General features: G+C 54.6%; 1 protein-coding gene across 4 annotated transcripts in view; it reads right to left on the reverse strand.

The window, feature by feature from the left end:
• The window catches only part of LRP8 (LDL receptor related protein 8), a 266,690-nt gene that overhangs the window by 21,335 nt on the left and 228,965 nt on the right, over nucleotides 1-16,390 (reverse strand). For 2 of the 4 annotated variants that reach the window (XM_090050036.1, XM_090050035.1), the window contains exons 5-9: nucleotides 9,746-10,114; nucleotides 5,179-5,301; nucleotides 4,707-4,829; nucleotides 1,805-1,924; nucleotides 1,550-1,675 (exon numbers count right to left, since the gene is read on the reverse strand). In XM_090050036.1, coding sequence (XP_089906162.1) covers nucleotides 1,550-1,675; nucleotides 1,805-1,924; nucleotides 4,707-4,829; nucleotides 5,179-5,301; nucleotides 9,746-10,114 — 861 coding nt within the window. The remainder of the gene's footprint in view (nucleotides 1-1,549; nucleotides 1,676-1,804; nucleotides 1,925-4,706; nucleotides 4,830-5,178; nucleotides 5,302-9,745; nucleotides 10,115-16,390) is intronic. The other 2 variants (XM_090050038.1, XM_090050037.1) reach the window with 1 other exon arrangement.

Genomic DNA, 16,390 nt, shown 5'->3' on the forward strand with positions numbered 1-16,390 from the left:
TGGATTCAGCTTTATCCCCTTGGGAACAAGATGTTGAGTCACCCCCGCCCCAGGGTCCCAACAGAGTTACATCGCAGTTGTTTGTGGTTTTACGTTGGGAGGGAGTTTCATTCTGTATTGTATCGGCATGTCAGTGGTTCCCAGAAGGGCAGCTGGGAGCACCAGCATCTCTCCAGAGCAGCAGGGACACTTTGGGTCTTTTATTCTGCTCAACTTGTTGAGAAGGCACAAGTGACACACCCAAAGGACTCTTCACCCTACAGCAGAAGTGTTTAACTAGAAGATCTAGGAGCCAGTTCTAGGTTGTTCAGGCCCAGACAGAGAAAGGCACAGCCAGTTGTTCCTAGCTTGCATGCCAGGTAGGGCCAGGCCTGGCTGTCACAAATACTGCAGACCTCCTTTGGGGCAGTGGATCTTCTGGATCCACCCTTGGATTCATTCAGCTTAATTATGCCAGAATTAACCTTCTGGTCAGGGAAGCCAGCGTGACACGTTCCTGCAGCCACCTCTGCTGTGGCAGTGGAGTTAAGACCATGCACGGGGCCCAGGGACTCTCCTAGGAAGCTCAAGTTGATTTGTCTTGTGATAAACTTGAGAGAGAGGGGAAGGCATGTTACTTATTCTGGTCAGCACCTCAGCTACCCATGATGGGCCTTGCTCAGGCACACGTCCCACTGAACCAAAAGTAGCCAAATGAAGGCGAGGGCCCACCTTGAGTCCTGGGCCCTGCCAACGTGTGCCGGTTGTTTCCTTCGGAAACAACACAACCATGCAACACAGGACTGAAAGGGCTCACTGAGTCCAGTGAAGGGTAGGGCTGAGCTACAAAGCTGCCTTGCAGCTGGGAGGTAGGATTTCCTAGCCAGCAAACACAGCAGGTCCCCCAGTGTTGGTCAACCCCAGCTGGCTGCTCCCTGAAGGAGGCTGGGAAGCTGCGTACACCCTACAGGGCATGCAACATGCCCACCTGCAGTTCCTAGGACTACTTTATACAGACAGCAGGCATGGCCCCTAAATGCCTGGCTATCCTGCCATGCACTGGTCACTGAGCCTGACTGTGGACCTCTGTCCAACAGCCTTCCAGCGCTCTGCCACTGGCATCCTTCCCTTTGCACTGAGCCGAGGCTCTAGAAGAAGCACCTGGGAGCGAGCTGCTGCTCTGCCTTTGGCTGCAAGTGGGGCAGGGGGCTCTGCTGGATGATCCCTTGAATTGGGTCCCTTTCTGATACTGTTGTGTGGACTCTGCTGCATGGTTTTTACCAGCACCTGTCATGAGCCTTTAGTCTCAGCTTCAAACAACCAACTGGAGCTTGGGATCTTGATCTGCACAGTTAAAATATTCTGAGCTGCACAATCAGTGACGATCGCCTCCAGACACATCTGCTATCGCTACAGCAGTTCTGTGTGGCTGGAGACAGCTGGTGCTGGCTTCCTGGTGTCTGTCTGCCTCCCCCCGCCCCCCAGCCATGGCCCACACACCCACATTTGTGTATAGGGCTCCTGCTGGCGCCAGGTGAGCAGGGTTTGCATGCTGCTGGGGCTGCCTTACCTACAGCTTTGCAGTTCTTGGACAGGGTGTCCATCTCGTAGCCCTTGTAGCACTCGCATTTGTAGTCCCCCTTGTAATTAATGCAGATCTGGCTACAAGCGTCTGGATTCTCACATTCATCTATGTCTGAAAGGAGTGTTTGAAACCCATCAATAACTCAAAATCAAACCATCTGTGATGGAGCAAAGCTGGAGTGACTATAATTGCGTCTCTGTGCAGCGAGACACAAGGCACTGCTGTTCGCATGTAAATTACCTCCACACGTTTTCTTATCCAGAAGCTTGTATCCGGGAGGGCATTCGCATTCATACCCAATCTTCAAGTCCTTGCATATGTGGGAGCAACCACCGTTGTTGTTTGAGCATTCATTCACGCCTGGAAGAGGCATACACATTATGTAGGAGAAAGGAAGGATCTTACAAGAGCGACTACAATAAAAGAGGGCCAAGGCACCCAGAAATGTTTCGTGCAGTACTAGCAGCCGGTGGTCAGGAGCCGGCTATGGAGAGCATACAAGCGACTGCACAAATAAGGAGCAGCCACTATTTTCCTTTTCTGTCTGACTGCAAGATCACATTGTAAATGTCCCTCAGACTAGAAAACAGTGCTTTAAAATGACCCACCACGTTACCAACACGTTAGGGATGCTCCGTATGCAATTCCTCCGTCTCTGGGATCCAGCCATTCACGACGCTCCTCCCTCCATGTGCGTCTACCAGATTTAAACCCTGCAGCAGTCACAGCACCTGAGAGTTTTCTCCACTCGACTCCCCGCTACCTGCCCCTGCTCTGGGGGTGCTCGCTGGATGGTTTCCTCGAGTCCCATCTGACCCACAGGTCCCTGTCAGTCTGAGATACCCCCCGGCTTATACCGCAATGCACCCTGCAGTGAGGCAGTCCCAAAACACCAAGGCAAAGTGCTTCAAGGGTATTCTCAGTTAACATGGAGATGCAGACACTTAGCTAGTAGTGCCGCAGTCTGGGGGCTGTCTATACAGCGAGAGTCCAGACCTCAAATGCCGGTTAAATAAAGGGAGGCCTCTTTTTCCCTTTGCATGTTCAAGCACAGGAAACCCTCGAAGCACAGCCTAGCCACAGCAAGAGCCTAGGAGAGGCGGAGGATGGCTGTTTTCCTGCCAAAAATGAGGCTTCCCTTTGCTGGCCCACATTGTCCTAATTAGCTGGCACCCGGTGAAGAGAACGTGCTTCCCGGGATGGCTGTGCATTGGGGGGGGCCTCCCCTGCAGTGGTGCATTGGGGCTATGGCCTGTCAGCCCCCGCCTGCAATGCAAGCCACAGGTGAATTGGCCTGTTCCTGTTTTAATCCCCCCGACTTCCTCAGCTCCTGCTGTTCAGCTGCACAGCAAAGCCACGAAGCCAGTCCCTATGGCAGGAAACGAAGTGGTTACGTTACGTTCACAAGGCAGCGGAAACGCTGCGCCAGAAGGCCTGCCCTCAGCCACAGCACGCCTCCACCTGCCTAACAAAGACATCAGCTCACGCATCAGCACGTTATTAATAGCAGCCAGTTCAGGAGGCTCCGAGCAGCAGTGCACAGAGCCGCGGCAGTGCTTTCGTTAACTGTGTATTGCCTAGTGCTGCCCTTATACTGGCCTCCAGCCAAGTGAACGCTGTATGCGTCTGCACCCCCACCCCCGGAAATGCGACTGGAGGCCGCTGCAGTTTGCAAGCGCTGCACGCTGCCCATGCTCCTGGCTTCAGCAGTGGTTCCCAGCTGGCTGGGCACACTCATTCCAGCTCTGGTTCTCTTGCTGCAGCCCTTCACATGGCTCTAGGATGAGGCTCCTGGAGGGCTCAGCCTTGGCTTTGCCAAGGGTCTTGAGTGCACCCCCCTGCTTTACAGACTGAGACAGAAGGGGCTTCATCGCCTTGGCAGGCAGTGAGAGCAACGGGGCTCATCTCCTGCCAGCCCCTCCTGTCTAAACTTCTTGCTTCTACCTTCAGATAAACCCGTGTCCATTGTAGTTGCAAAGGAACTAATGCAATTCTTGGGGTTTTCTAATGTCCACATGACTCATTGGCAGGTTGGGCCCGCAACCAGGCTAAGCCAGGGCCAGGAATGAGATGATAGGATTTCACGGGCTGGCAAGTGGCAGCATCCACGCAGAAACACGATGATGTGCGTTAGTGTGGAGAAAAGCAAGGGAGTGGGGAAAGCTCAAGACAAACACATGCAAAGCGCATGCACACACACACATGCACAGAGCTGTGCTCAGCCAGGCCTGGGGCACTGCAGACCAATGCACCTGGGCTAGTGACACTGGGTCGTGGTGTGGGAGCCTTGAAATCCCCCTGCACATTTCCCTGCTGGTGGTGGGTCCCACCTGTCTCCCCTTCTGGGTCCCAAAGGAGTGCCTGGGGACCTGGGTGGCATTCCTAGCTCTTGTCCATACAGGGATGACCAGTCAAGGTCAGTGCTGGGATGCCAGGCCTCAGGCCAGACTCCTGGCTCCAGGTGGTGCGGGGAAGGGAGTGCTCTTGTAGCCTGGACTGCACTTCACTGCATGGGGGCCTCAAGCACAGTCCTTGCACTGCCTGCACCTGCGTCGTGCTCCAGACTAGTGCTGCTGCCAGCGGTGCCCACAAAACAGGGCAGGTGGGAGACTCCACTGTCCAAAATCCCCTGGGAGAGCATGAAGCCGACTCAGCGACCAGACTTGCCAGACTTTGGCACTTACCTAGGGGCCGGTCTAGTCCGACAGCAGGGGAACCTCTAAGCTCACCTGGTCTGGGCTTTCAAACCCAACAGCAGGGCAAAGCACTGAGATCTCCCCCAGGGGAGAAAAGTTCTCCGGTTACGTCTTCCCAGCTCCAGGGCATTTACAATTCCTGCATCAATCCTAACAACAGTATGATTATCCACGTCACTGCTGGGGAAACTGAGGCAGGGAGCCGAACTAATCTAGGGGCAGATAGGACTGAGGTCTTAGAAGCTGGCTCTTGGCAGAGCATGCTGAAGATGTCTGGAGACGGGCTGCCTCCATGCTGCAGGCAGAGAGCACAGAGAGAAAGAGCAGGACGGGGGACGGAGCAGGAGCATGGAGAGCGGCTGTGTGCAGGTGTCTCAGAGCCGAGTGCCGGGGGACGGGACGGGAGGGGAGGGACGGTTACGACAAGGAGAAGGCATGTACTGTACCACATTCTTTCAGAGGCTCGTCAGACAAGTCCCTGCAGTCTCTATGGGAATCGCACACTTTGCCTCCGTCAATGCACTCTCCACTCTTACACTGAAACTTGCTGGGACTTTCGCACGCTGACTCTGTCGTGTTGGGCAAGAGAGGAAAGCAGCTAAGTTAGACCAGGCCGGTGGCAACCAAGCAAGAACATTTAAGCTTCGAGAAGGTACAATTAGCAGCAATGGATGGAATTAATCGAGTGAACAAACACGCCGACTATCATGCAGGGAACACATCAGAGACGGGCCGACTCGGACTGTGGAGCAGCCTCCCCCAGGCAGCCCCGCTCCTGGGAGAACGAGAAAGGCTCTCGCGAACAACCCCGCGGGGCGGAGGAGGTGCCAAACAGCCTTGTCCCGGTTGCGCCGCGGGGGCCGGAGCTGCAGCTCTCGTGGCACCGTGCCCGGGGCGAGGCGCGCTGGCCATACGTACCGTTGACGCAGCCCGCCTCGTCGCTGTTGTCGGGGCAGTCGTGCACCTTGTTGCACTGCTTCGTCCCGTGGATGCAGGTCCCGTCTCCGCACTGGAACTCGTCAGGGCGGCAGGTCACCAGCGCTTCAAAGGGACACCAGTCAAGTGTTAGCCGGCGCGCAGCATAACGTGAGGCCTGTAGCTATGTACGGCTGTCTTGTGACCGGGTTGTTAAGCTGCAAGCTGTTCAGACACGGCTCACGGCCCGTCTTACAGGCAGAGCTGACTGGGTCCAGTAAAGGGTCTTGGCAGAGGCTCAGTTACCCCATCCCCGTATGCTCCCCCCCAAAAAGCCACCCTGCAAATCGACTCAGGCATCACCCGTCTTGGGAGATGAGCTGGGCAGACGCCCACAGCACCAGCCAACCTAGGGTACGGCAGACCGGTTGGGGAGGGGGTCTTCGCTGCAAGGCCCTGCCTTGAACCTCAACTGGCTGAACCCGGCCCCAGCTGGTCCTGAGCATCGGGGAGACCGTGGGGGGGAAGCAGAGCTCCAAGGCTGGCCAGACACGTGGGACAAAGCCAGTCCTGTGACCAGCAGCCCCAGGCTGTTCAGAGCAGACAAGAGAGCTCCCTGCAAGGTCCCGGGTGAAGCAAGCGGGCAGCCGAACCCTGCGCCCCACGAGGCAGCGCACCGCAGCGCGACTCGGGAAGGAAAGACCTGGAGGAGATGGGATGAAGGCCACTTCTCCTCAGTGCCAGAGCAACAGAAACCGATCTGAGATCAGCTCAACCCCAGATCAGGAGCCTGATTCATGCCTGATGCCTCCCCACGCAAGTCAATGCCGATACAGACGTGCAACTCGCACCGCAGACCGGGGAGCTGGGAGGCGGTGGTGCTCCTCTGACGGCCAGGCTCTAGGTCTCGGTTCTGCTCTGAAAACCCCTCTGCAGTCTCCAGCTATGTTTCAAAGCTGGAGTTGATCTTCCTGCCCAGGTTCTTCCCAACTCAAAACAATCTTTGCAACGGATGCACTAAAAAATCCCCTAGGTTCCTACCCCAACCCCGCTCCTAAAACAGACCCACCCTCGTGCTTGCAGTTAGGGTCAGCTCTCCAGAGCTCAGACTAGTGCTGCCCACTAGCACAGAGGCTTTGCAGCTCTTCAGGGGCCGTGGCCATGAGCGTGCTGACCCAGGGGATCTGAGGCCCCCTCCCAGGGCATGCTCTTCCTCACATCTGGAGCAGGCTGCCTCCCAGATGTTTGCTCATAATGCTACTGAAGTCACAGACCATTTAGAAGTCTTGAATCTAGTGTCTGCCCTTTGGGGCTGCAGCCTGGTACTAAATGACAGAAAATCATTGCCTCTGAATAGTGGCAGGAGGTCAGGACTGATGCTAATTCATGTGATCAAGAGCTACATGGTAGAATTTCCCCAGCAATTTCACAAGCTGTCCCTGAATACAGAAATTATGGCTTTTAGATGACTTGAGATGAGCCACGAGACATCCAGCGAGCAAGCGGCAAGTGTCATAAAGCGCTGACCAGGCCTCAGTGTTATCTGCCAGTATCCCGAGAGGCACCACACGGATTCGGGATGACTTCATCTGACTGAGCTCCAGCACGCAGTCGGGATCCAGCTCCAGCTGTGTGACATTTCAGACAGCAGTGACAACTGCCGGGATGTGGGGCAGGGCAAACCCAGCATTTATAAATACAGTGGCACAGCGTGCAGACTCCTGGCGGCACCGCTCCCCACGGGGCATCATATGCACAACAGCGCTCACCAAGGGGCACCTTGTTTTGAGGGCAGGGGAAAAAAAATGATCCCAAGAGTTAAGCACGTGACAGAGGTCAGGCTGCAGATAAGCATCGGATTAGGGGCAGCTCCCAGGAAGGACACGATACTGATGATCCATTTGGTGCTGCTCTTCCCCCCCTGCTGCTCCGGTGTCATTCAAGTCAGCGGGATGCTTTGCCAAGCGGACCAGGCCTGTGCTTTCTTGTGTACAGTTGGGATGAAATTAGCATCATTACCATCCCATTAATTATGCCTAAAAATAGCCCTCACTGATGGGTTTTATTTTAGAAACACCATTCCTGGAAAGAGCTTCCACTTCTACAATACATGGATACGTGTGTAGGACACCCCGAGCCGAGCCGGAGGGCGCAACCGGGTCCCGCTGGCCGAGTCAAGAGAGGGCCGAGGATCCAGTGGAAGAAAACCCACCCCCAGTCAGCAGGTCTGTCCCGCTAGCACCGTCAGCAGAAGCTGGACCGGGGGCCTGATTCGGAGACGGGCCAATGACCCTGAACTGGCACTGAGCCCACAGGAGCACAAGGCCCTGAGCCCCTTGCGCTGGGTGCCAGTGTTACAGGGCTAGCTTGTGCTTCCAGAGGGACCCGAAACCCCCCAGCCTCGTGCTAAACACAACCGCTGTGACCCCAGGAGGGAGCCCCCCGCACCAGGCAGTATGTGGCCCTGCCCCTGCGTGCTGTGGAGCTGGAGTTAACCCTGCTGGGGACGGCAGGGAGAAGAGAGTCACCTGGAGCCTTGTCACAGGGACCAGGGCGCTTGAGTTATAAGACCCCTTCACTTGAACCCACGAGAGGGTTTCCATCCCAGCTGTGTTCCTGGAGTGCAACCGCAAGTATCAAGGGTGGAGGCCACGCCAAGACCTGACATGGAGACAAGGGGGCTGGAACAGGGACGCAATCCAAGACGACAGCGCTCAGCACGGGGCGCTCATGTGGCGTTGTGTCTTTATACATAGCGGGGGCTCAACACGCCCTGAGCACCGACTGCAGCTGCGACCGGGCCCCTCCTCCCTCCACAGCTGTGAGCAAGGAGGGACGGAGCTCTTCCTCCCAGATCATGCCGAGGCCCGTGTGCCAGCCCAGGAACCAGCCTCGAGGCCTGGGCTCAGTCTCTCCAGCTGCAAGTTCTTCGGGATGGGAACTATTTGTTCAGTGCCCAGGTGCACCCGTGAGCCCTCACGACCCTGGCTGGCAGGACGGCTGCAGAGGATCATTTCTAGCATTTTAACTCCAGATTGCAGGACTTCGGCCGCTGCCAGCCCGTGAAGGGCTCTCACCTCCCGCCCCCCTCCTGGGCTTGGCGATCTCTGCACTGCGACAGAAGGTGAATCCAAGGGAAGGGCGCATGCTCCGGCTGCCCACGAAGCCTCTTGAAGCAGAGTCCTTATTACGGTACCCAAGCGAGTTTCCAGAATGAGTCCCTCTCCTCCAGAGGGGGCTCAGGACCATGGCCTGGGGTGGTGGGACCCGCTGAAGCTCAGCAGCTGCCAGTGCCGAGCAGGCAGATCACCACCCACTTCAGCTCCCCTTCCTGGAGGTGCAGCCGTGGCTCTCCTGCCCCGAGGGGCACTAGCACTCACCTGCTCAAGTGTCAGCCCCGATCGCTTCACAGCCGCCCGCCCCAAAGCCACCCCCCAGAGCTGGCTGAGCCCACTTTAGGCCCCTTCTGACCTACTGACCTTGTTCCCTCTCTCCTTCTCTTGCCCCCAGGCCTTCTACTTCTTGTCCTCCCTCCCCCTGAAACGTAGGGGAGCGGCCCACGGCCAGCGCTGCCCAAGACCCTTCGCTTCCTCCCTCCCCTGGTAAAGAAGCCGCACAATTGCCGTGCTCCAGGGAAAGCTCGCCCTTTCCTTCTCACGAGGCCCCTTTCCAAGCAGCGGCTGCTCTGGTCCCATTGGCCCGGGGTTCCCTGCCCTGCGCTTTGCTGGGTGCAACATCACCGTGGACGTTAACAATCCCGGGCTCTGCCTGTACGAGTGGGAGGTTTTCCTGGGCTCCTTGTTTCAGAGATTTTGTTTCTGTAGTCAGTGGCTGCCCCCCTCCCGGCAGTGGCCATGCATCAGCACTGCCATGTGCAGACAGCTGTGTAAATATTTTATTGTATCCCAGTCTTGTGATGATGAATATTTCAGTGAAACATTTTTCTCTATCCCCCTGCCTCAGTCTCCCTGGGTATGTGGCCAGCTGGAGCAGCTTCATGTCTGAAAATGAATGGAGCACGCACAACATGGCAGCAAGGTGTTAAATGCGAAGAGCTAACCAAACAGGAGTCCATTATTTATTAGCTCTGTGCCTTTAACCAGCCAAAGTCAGAGAGCATTTCACACCGGCTCCTTCGGAGGTGCTGTTATTTGCCATCTGGTTCGATAGATTTTGGCTTCCTGGGCAGAGAATTAATTTCTTCCCTGCCTGTAGGTTAGCATTAGCCGTGGTTTCTGGCCTGTGGGGGCTCTGGCTCACACAGGTGGTCTGAGGCTTTTCATACTTGTTCCTCTTCCCTAGCTCTGGTTTCTACCCGAAGGAGCTGCTGCCTGTAACCCTGTCTCTGCCAGGTCGGCCCCCTTGGCTGATTCTTGTTGCTGCGCCCACTGGTGTCATGGAAGAGCAGCAAACATTATAGGAGAAACCTGAAAAGGCCGATTCGACCCCTCCCACCCCAGTATGCAGTCTGCAGGCACCGACACTCCAGCACTGGCCTTGGCCAAGAACAAAGCCGAAAACCTTCCTTGCAGGCTCCTACCCCACCCTGCCCGCCCCGGGCAACACTCACAGCAGTTCCGCTCGTCTGACTTGTCTTTGCAGTCCTCGTCCCCGTCGCACTTCCAGTTCAGGTGGATGCACTCCCCGCTCCCGCACCTGAACTCGTGGGCTGCGCAGGTGTTCAGCGCCTGGGGCCTGGCCTTGTAGCTGCACTTCTCCAGGGACTCGTCCGAGCCGTCCTCACAGTCGGGTTGGCTGTCGCAGACCCACAGCTCCGGGATGCACATGCTGTTGTTGCACTGGAAATCGTTGGGGTTGCAGATCAGGGGCGAGCACTTTCTCTCATCGCTGCCATCGCCGCAGTCGTCGTCGCCGTCGCACACGAAGTTCATGGCGATGCAGGTCTTGTTGCTGCACTGAAACTCACTGGAGCTGCAGACTGGGAGGTGAAAACACAGCGGTGAGTCGGCAGGTCTCTAGCCTCATCCCACACAGACACTATCTACACCAGGGGTGGGCAATTATATGGGGCGGAGGGCCGCTCACTGAGCTTTGGCAAGCCAACAAGGGCCGCATGACAGGTAGCCAGGGGCAGATATATATTAATTTTCTACATTTTTTAGGGACCCTGCGAGCCACATAGAATGGCCTGGCAGGCCACATCCAGCCCATGGGCCGCATTTTGCCCACCTCTGATCTACACCCGCCACGCACCTGGGGCAAGCTCTGCTCTGGAGATGCCCTAGACTGGAACAAACTTGGAGCAAAGGGCATTAGCAATGCCACGTGGTGCCCAGCAAGCTGCAAGCCAGCAGGGAGAGGTGCACTGGCAAAGCCTGTGTGGGATCCCGGCTGGGGACTGCAGGTCAGGTTGCGGTGCAATGGCTGCGTGTGCGGGGGAGCCCAGGCATCAAACACTTGGAGAGCTGAAGGTCGAGGATGTGAGGAACTGGCAGAACCGTGCAGGGAGCTCTAGACAGGCATCCCGAGGGAGCTGCCGGCCAGGAGCGAGGAGCACTGGCAGTGAGTGGGGTGTGTGGTCCCAGCAACAGCTGCAAGCACAGCATGAAGAGCAGAGCCTGGACCATGGTGGGGAATAAGCCACGGGGTCACAGAGATGCTCCCCCAGGAGCACAGGCAACACTGCATGGCACCAGCTGGCGTGGCCCCCGCTGTGCTATAACTGGCCTTAGCCAGCATCGTCAGTCCTGACTTTCACGCATACTCCATTGCCCCCGACCAATCTAGGAGACCTCACAATTTCACAGGGCACCTCGGTCCGGAGGTATTACATGGGCTGTGCAAGGTAACACTCAGTGAGCCGCGCAGCAATTTAGCTGTGGAGTCGTGCCAATAATTCATAGTTTCATAGTTTGTAGGGTCAGAAGGGACCTGAGCAGATCACCAAGTCCAGCCCCCTGCCTTCCCTCCACCACACACTGAATATTTTCCCTGGAAGTCCCCATTCAGCATTTACATACAAATGAGACTTCTCTGGGCTACGAAGTTCAGCAACATCTTTTCCTTTGCATGTCTGATTTGTAGCAGAGACAGTGGGATTTGCTGAAATTAGACTCCAAGGGATCCCAGCAACAGGCAATTAATGGTCACCGTGTTGCAAAAAGAAAAACCTCTCACTGGCAAGGGTCTCTATAAATACTTTTAATTGTGCCCAATTTCCTCCATTGTTTAAAAAAACCAAAAAAATCAGTTTCAGCACTTTCATGAATCCACAGGAAAATTATGGCTTTTTATAAATTAGATTAAACGAAATAATTTGTCTTGAAAAATACTTCTTTTAATTGCACTTGGGGAGGGTTTTGTCTCGAGTAGGAGAGCTATTTATTGCAATTCCTGCACCACGCCTACAAGAGAGCGCATTGCTTAACTGCTCTGGGTATCAAGATGCAACCTGGGCAGGGTCTCCGAATGCAGCAGAAGCCCCGTTCCGCGGAGTTACGCACCAGCTTCACAGGCAGCCGTGGGTGCCGAGCCCACGAGCTAGCTTCTCCCTGCTTTCTCACCAATGTGCAGCCTCCTGGCACCGGAGTTATGAATACACACGCAGGCTCGCCCAGGGACTCGCCACGGAGCAATTACAGCCTGCCATCAGAGGTGGTTCAAGCACCTACATTGAACACCTTCAAGAGCAAATTGCATGCTTATCTTGCTGGGATCCATGCATTGCCATGTGCAATTGCAGTAAGTCTGCACTGAAGTTTCTAGCTCCTTGACTGCTTTTTGCTCCGTCTGTCTGTCCAAGCTACTTTAGGTTTCATTTGAGGCCCTATTAAGACACCCTTCCTGTAGTCAATCCTGTCACACCCTAGATCCTTCTTTCCATCTAGGCACTATTTTGGCTCCCATCATCAGTTTTAAGCTGAGAAAAGACATGCCTGCAGGAGGGAGCGTGGATGTTTTGCTTCACTGACAGCATCGAGCCCCATTGGGGCCAGGACCTGCCAGGCGGGTTGCTTTGAGTCGCCGTGTCAGATCCTGGACACCGATCTTTAAATCTGAGATGGGCGACGCATCAATTGCTAAGCCTGGCGATCACGTATGTTCTTGCTCTTTGGGAACAGGGTGAAAATGTCATACCAGTAAGAAAAAGATTTGAAGTCTGAATGCTGTTAGGGGAGCAGGGAGCTTTCGGACCTGAAACTCTTCTACAGATGTGATGGAGCGGATTCATAAACCAGTTCGACTCTCCCTTCAGCTCTGTGGGTGCAATTTCGCAGTTGCAATTAAGTGTAGCAAAAGATCTAGGATCCCATTGGGATAGTTTGGGAAGAGCAAATCCTGCATTTGTGCTGAGAGATGGAGCAGGTGACCCCTGAGGACTCTTCTCGCCTTTGATTCTGTGGTCACAGCATCCGATCACCTTCCTGCCTGACTTGTGGAGACCTGTCTACAGATGATCTCTTGCAAGATAAGCAGCATGCCAGAACCAAAAACCAGTGAAAAAGCAAGAGGCCTTACCCGTGCCTGGACAGCTGTCTTCCTCTTATGCATATGGACCTGCCAGCTCCCGCCTCCCCTTCCTCCCAAAGTCCTAATTGTGCTTATTTGTCTCCCCTGACTCATTGGCACTTGTATAACTACACACTAAGTGCCCTATGAATCATATTGACCAGTTGTCATCTAGCAGCCTTTCCTGCGGGTTAACATTACAGCACTGCTGCATGTTAATTTAAGGCACCGCAGTTATAATCTTCCTGATTTGTCTGAAGGGACGATGAACACAACAGCTGGGTGGACGGCGCACACATAACGCAGCAGATCAAAGCCGAGCAAAGGAAACTGAGCTTCCTAACGTGTACTCTGATGAACCTCGGCAGCAAAAATAATAATAATAATAATAATAATAATAATAATAATAATAATTAAAAAAATGAATGAGCAAAGTTTGCACAAGCTCTTGCTCTCCAGGTTTTTGGCAGGGCTGCAGTGACTGGCACACTCCGAGTGGGCGTTCCTTCCTTCTCGCCGCACCCTTTCTTTCGTCTTTTATCCCACGCCCGCCTCTCCTTCTGCTTGTGTGTCTTTCCCTTTTGAAATTTGCCACGTGTGCAAATCAGTGATGGCTACATGCGTTCACAGAATAGAAAACGGGGCCTCTCCAGACAATGCAAGTGAAGCTGGAAGCTCCTCCCCGCTCATCCACACAAATCCCACTAAAACAAAAGGATAAACTGCATGGAAAATCTGAGCTGGAAAAGAACAGAAACAATTTTGCTTTCATGCCTCTCCTGAGAACTTCTGCAGTGATGCTTGTGATTTCCTAGCTACTAATTCACAACTTCAGGATTATTTGATCTTTCTGTAAAAAAGCAAAAGAAGGGACCGAAGCCGAATGCTGAATACGAGAGTGAAGTCCTCTGTGTATGGAGGAGGCATCGTGTGGGCAGCCAGCCCCAGGACCCCAGATGGTGCCTCTGCGGGACCTGGGGGGACAACAACCAGCTCACTTGAACAGTGGGCCAAAAAAAAAAACAGGTGTCACTAAACCAGTGCAGGCGGTGACAAGAAGTACCCAGGAGAAGAGGCCACCACTAGCAGCAGGATAGGTCCTCGCTTATTGATCTGGTTGCCCATGGTGCTGGGTACAGCGGTGCTTTACGTGATGTGGTGCTCAGGTCACCACGTACCCGACTAGTGACACAGACTTCATTTCATGCAGACTTCTCAGCCTGCCTTGGAGTCGCCCATGTTGGTCGCGTCACCGAGCAGGGCGAGGGTCACGATGGCAGCCGAGGGGACGGGCTCTGCAGTGCGCTGCCAATCCTCCGAGTCCCCCGATCCCCTGGGGGCCTATTTAACATGCTCCGTATTTCCCGCTGAGCCCGGCAGCAGCCCTGGAGGGAAGGGGCCATTCTCTAGGCTGGGTCTGAAGGAAGGATTCGGGGTCTGCCTGTGTCTGTACACAGCTGGTTCCTCCAGCTGCTACAGGAAGGGGTCCGGGCCACATCTGGGCCCTGGCCTTTACAGGAAGAAGCAGAGCTTGCACCCGCAGGGCACTCTGTGGCTTGTGAGAAAGACTCCTAGGTCCACACGGGAGCCAGTCCCACGGAGGCGCTGGCTGTCGTGGCACCGGAAGGAAGCACCGGTGGCAGCAAGGGAAGACTTACATTTTGGATTATACACAGCAAATGGAGGAAGAAGTGAAGCTGAAGAGGAAGTTACAGGTACCTCTTCCTTCCACAGAGCTGTGTACCTTGATGGCTTCCATCACTAGACCATCTCAGCGCTTCCCAAGTACTTGGAGAAGCAAATTAAATAGTAATTAAATACCCCCAGGGCATTTTCCCTTTGACCTGAGCTGTTCCTTTGCATTCTTGCATTTTGCTGCCTGTCCTGTAACAGGCCTCTCTGTGCAAAAGGGGAAACAAATATTAGCTTCCCTTTTTCTTCAGTGCCAAAGAAGTAAACGCTGTAATCTCGGAGGCCAGAACTACTTCAAACATGAAGTGATCCCAGCAGACAGCTGGGGGGTGTCCAACAAGCAGGAGTGTTTAACCTACCGGCTGCAAAGTAGTAAATAATCACAATTACCAAAGCATCTCCATGGACTCATCTAATCCATTCACGTTCTCCGTGGCATTGGAGACAAATATCACTCTTCCTCCCAAGCAGCGGTGAGAAAGCAGGAACACGTGCGGGCTGAGATGCAATACATGACAATGATTTCTGCTGCGTACAATATAGCTGCTGGGTAGTTTTGTGTCACTGCTCCACAGTTTCTGGGGTCCTGCTGTCACATCCTACAAGCAGTGTGGAGCCGGGGCGTGGGGGGGAGAGAGGGGACTCAATGGAAGAATTACAAGGAAAAGCCAGATATTGCAGGACCGTGAGGGCCAGTCTTTTTGGCAGGTGCACTACGACGACAGGCTGAGAGCCATGGGGCTCTTTAGCCTGGAAAAGCGCAGGCTCAGGGGTGATCTGGGGGCCACCTAGAAGTTTATCAGGGGTGACCACCAGGATCTGGGGGAACGTTTGTTCACCAGAGCGCCCCAAGGGATGACGAGGTCGAATGGTCACAAACTCCTGCAAGACCGTTTCTGGCTGGACATAAGGAAGAATTTCTTTACTGTCCGAGCCCCCGAAGGTCTGGAGCAGTCTGCCAGCGGAGGTGGTTCAAGCACCTACATTGAACACCTTCAAGAGTAAACTGGATGCTTATCTTGCTGGGATCCTCTGACCCCAGCTGACAGCAGGCTGGACTTGATGATCTTCTGAGGTCCCTTCCAGCCCTGATGTCTATGAAATCAGCCCCGCAGTCTTCCCAAGTGCCAGTCCAATCCTCTTCCTCTGCTCAACCACCCGCTCTGCTTTCAGCTTCCTTTCCTGTGCTCCCTGGTGGATTTGCTGCTCTGCTTTCTGCTTCATTCCCTGTGCTTACTGCTTTGCTTTCTGCCCCCTCTGCCACTGTGCTGCCCGCCCCTGCCCCCCAATCAGTCGCATGCCACCCACAGAGGCTGCCCGTGCCCCTTGTTGGCCACCGCTGTCTTAGAAAGAGGATTCAACAACCCAGTATTGGTTCTCTTTTCTCAGAATCAGTATTGAACCAATATGAGTGGGTCCTAGGATGCTGCAGCCCTCAAGGGAGGACTAAGAGTATGAAACATGGATTTGCAAATCTAGATGCCGCACAAAACGTGAAGGCAAGCAACAGCCCTCACGGACGCGCTGTCACAGACCCGTGATATGGCTGCTGCCACGTTCCCCATGCTAAGCCCCAGCTTGCATTCCCTTTCTTAAAAAACGCTGTTCTTCTTGCAGTGACGCGGGTGGCCTGCGGCAAGAGGAGCCCTCTTTGGCAGACCTTCTTGTCAAACGGATAAAAGCACTGAGAGACATGGAGGTGCGGAAGACGAGGAGAATTCACCTTTCCAGAGTCCTCCTCTTCTTTCCTTCCCTTCCCCAAAGTGCTCTCTCAAGAAGGGACCGGCTAAAAGCTTCCTTTTTGTTTGATGTTAGAGCCCCTATCAGATCAAAGGGGATGCATGGTTCCTGACAGATTCTTATTTTACCAGTTCATGCCAACAGATATTTCAACATCTGAATGCTGCCAGGAAATCCCAGCGGCCTTTGGGAACTCAGTGTTAGGATTTAGACTCGCAGCCCACACACGGCTGCAGCGGCGGAGCTTATAAGCCCCATCTGCCCAGGTATTCTGATTTAAGAGGTCACGGCCAAGCCAATCCTGCCCAAAGAC

This window comes from Crocodylus siamensis, chromosome 5, assembly GCF_052110815.1.
Source record: "Crocodylus siamensis isolate JL-2025a chromosome 5, ASM5211081v1, whole genome shotgun sequence".
In the NCBI taxonomy this organism is placed as follows: Eukaryota; Metazoa; Chordata; order Crocodylia; family Crocodylidae; genus Crocodylus; species Crocodylus siamensis.